Source organism: Penaeus monodon, chromosome 15 (genome assembly GCF_015228065.2).
Source record: "Penaeus monodon isolate SGIC_2016 chromosome 15, NSTDA_Pmon_1, whole genome shotgun sequence".
NCBI classification, from domain to species: Eukaryota; Metazoa; Arthropoda; class Malacostraca; order Decapoda; family Penaeidae; genus Penaeus; species Penaeus monodon.
The window spans coordinates 47,693,589-47,694,926 of record NC_051400.1 but is presented as its reverse complement, the minus strand read 5'-3'; the positions used below and the strand labels follow the sequence as shown (position 1 = coordinate 47,694,926).

At 42.5% G+C, this 1,338-nt stretch overlaps 1 protein-coding gene across 1 annotated transcript in view; it reads right to left on the bottom strand.

The window, feature by feature from the left end:
- The window catches only part of LOC119582074 (terminal nucleotidyltransferase 4B-like), a gene marked incomplete in the record, with an annotated part of 31,298 nt that extends 31,017 nt beyond the window's left edge, over window positions 1–281 (bottom strand). The window contains 1 exon segment of the mRNA XM_037930322.1: window positions 1–281. Coding sequence (XP_037786250.1) covers window positions 1–127 — 127 coding nt within the window.
- Window positions 282–1,338: the final 1,057 nt, after the last annotated feature.

Sequence of the window (1,338 nt, the reverse complement as noted above, 5' to 3'; positions counted from 1 at the left end):
AGACGTTGTTGTTGTCGGCGTTGAGGTTCATGTTGTCGAGGCCTTGCTGAGCGGACCAGATCCTGGCCCAGAGCTCCCTGGCTGGACCCTGCTGTTCCGGCTGGTACCACCCTATGCTGGGATCCATATGACCCTTGCGACAGCCACGCGCACGCACACAGCCCGTATGCACCTGTATCCACTGTGCTCGGCACTTCCAGGCATTAAATTCGACATATAATCAATTAGTTTGGGCGTCGGGACGAGAGCGACGGAGAGACACACACGCCATAACCAACTGAATCTCCACGCACGCGCACGTCCGTCACACGCGCCTTTTGGACCTCTTTTAAATTAGACCCAGGGCTCGGAGGGATTTTTTTCTTTGTTATTCCTCTGATTTATTATTTTTGCTCGCTTTCTCGCGTTCGGGAAGATTTTTGCTTGATGCTTGACATGCCCAATGACTATAGTTTTTCGTGCCAGCCCGAGAGCCATCCTGCCAAATGTCCAAAACGTCCATGAGGTCGGAGACGTGGCAACGCCGCGCTGAAATGCGATCGCGGCATGCAAGGCTGTGCAATGTTGCGCATCCAAGGGAAGTTGCATCTGATCTGGCACGTAACTTTCTTGATCTTGACCTCTTGACCTTACCTGACACCAGGAGACACAATGAATAGGTAAGCTCGCCTCTGGGGTTAATGACAGGGGGCGCTGCCTTGAGAAGGTCTGAAGTTCTGCACGTTTTACTAGCAAATTCTATTGCCTGTATAGCAGTCTCGCCTCTCTCGCTGGAAACTTATTTCGAAGGACAGGTGTTAGATTTACAAAGCTGAGAACCGCAGGAAGATTAAAATAAAATTAAAAAACGCGATGCGCCTACAGCTGCGTTCACAATTTTTTTTATAGATAAATCCATAATGATTATGTATATTTACAAACCCATCTTTCTGGAAATTTCTCTTGAATGGAATCAAGTATTATATCACGTCACATACGCAAAATAAGGTAGATTATTTCCGTAATAAACACAAATCTCGCAAAAAAAAAAACAACGATTACATAACAGGATTTTTTTTTAATATTCACGCCTTTAAACTTTTCAATTTATGAATCTGTCACATTAAGCAGATCAAATACTAATAATTCTTACCAGTGACTTCACAAACCAATAAATTCTGCCATTAACTCTGATTTTTACTTTATTTATATATATATACGAGTGTTTTAATCAAGAGGTCAGTGACATTTTTTTTTTTTTGAACGAAATCCGGTTATAAATTTTCAGTGACACGATATAGCTTATGACTTAGTGACATTTTGAACCAAATCAATTCATACAGTTTCAGTAATATTATT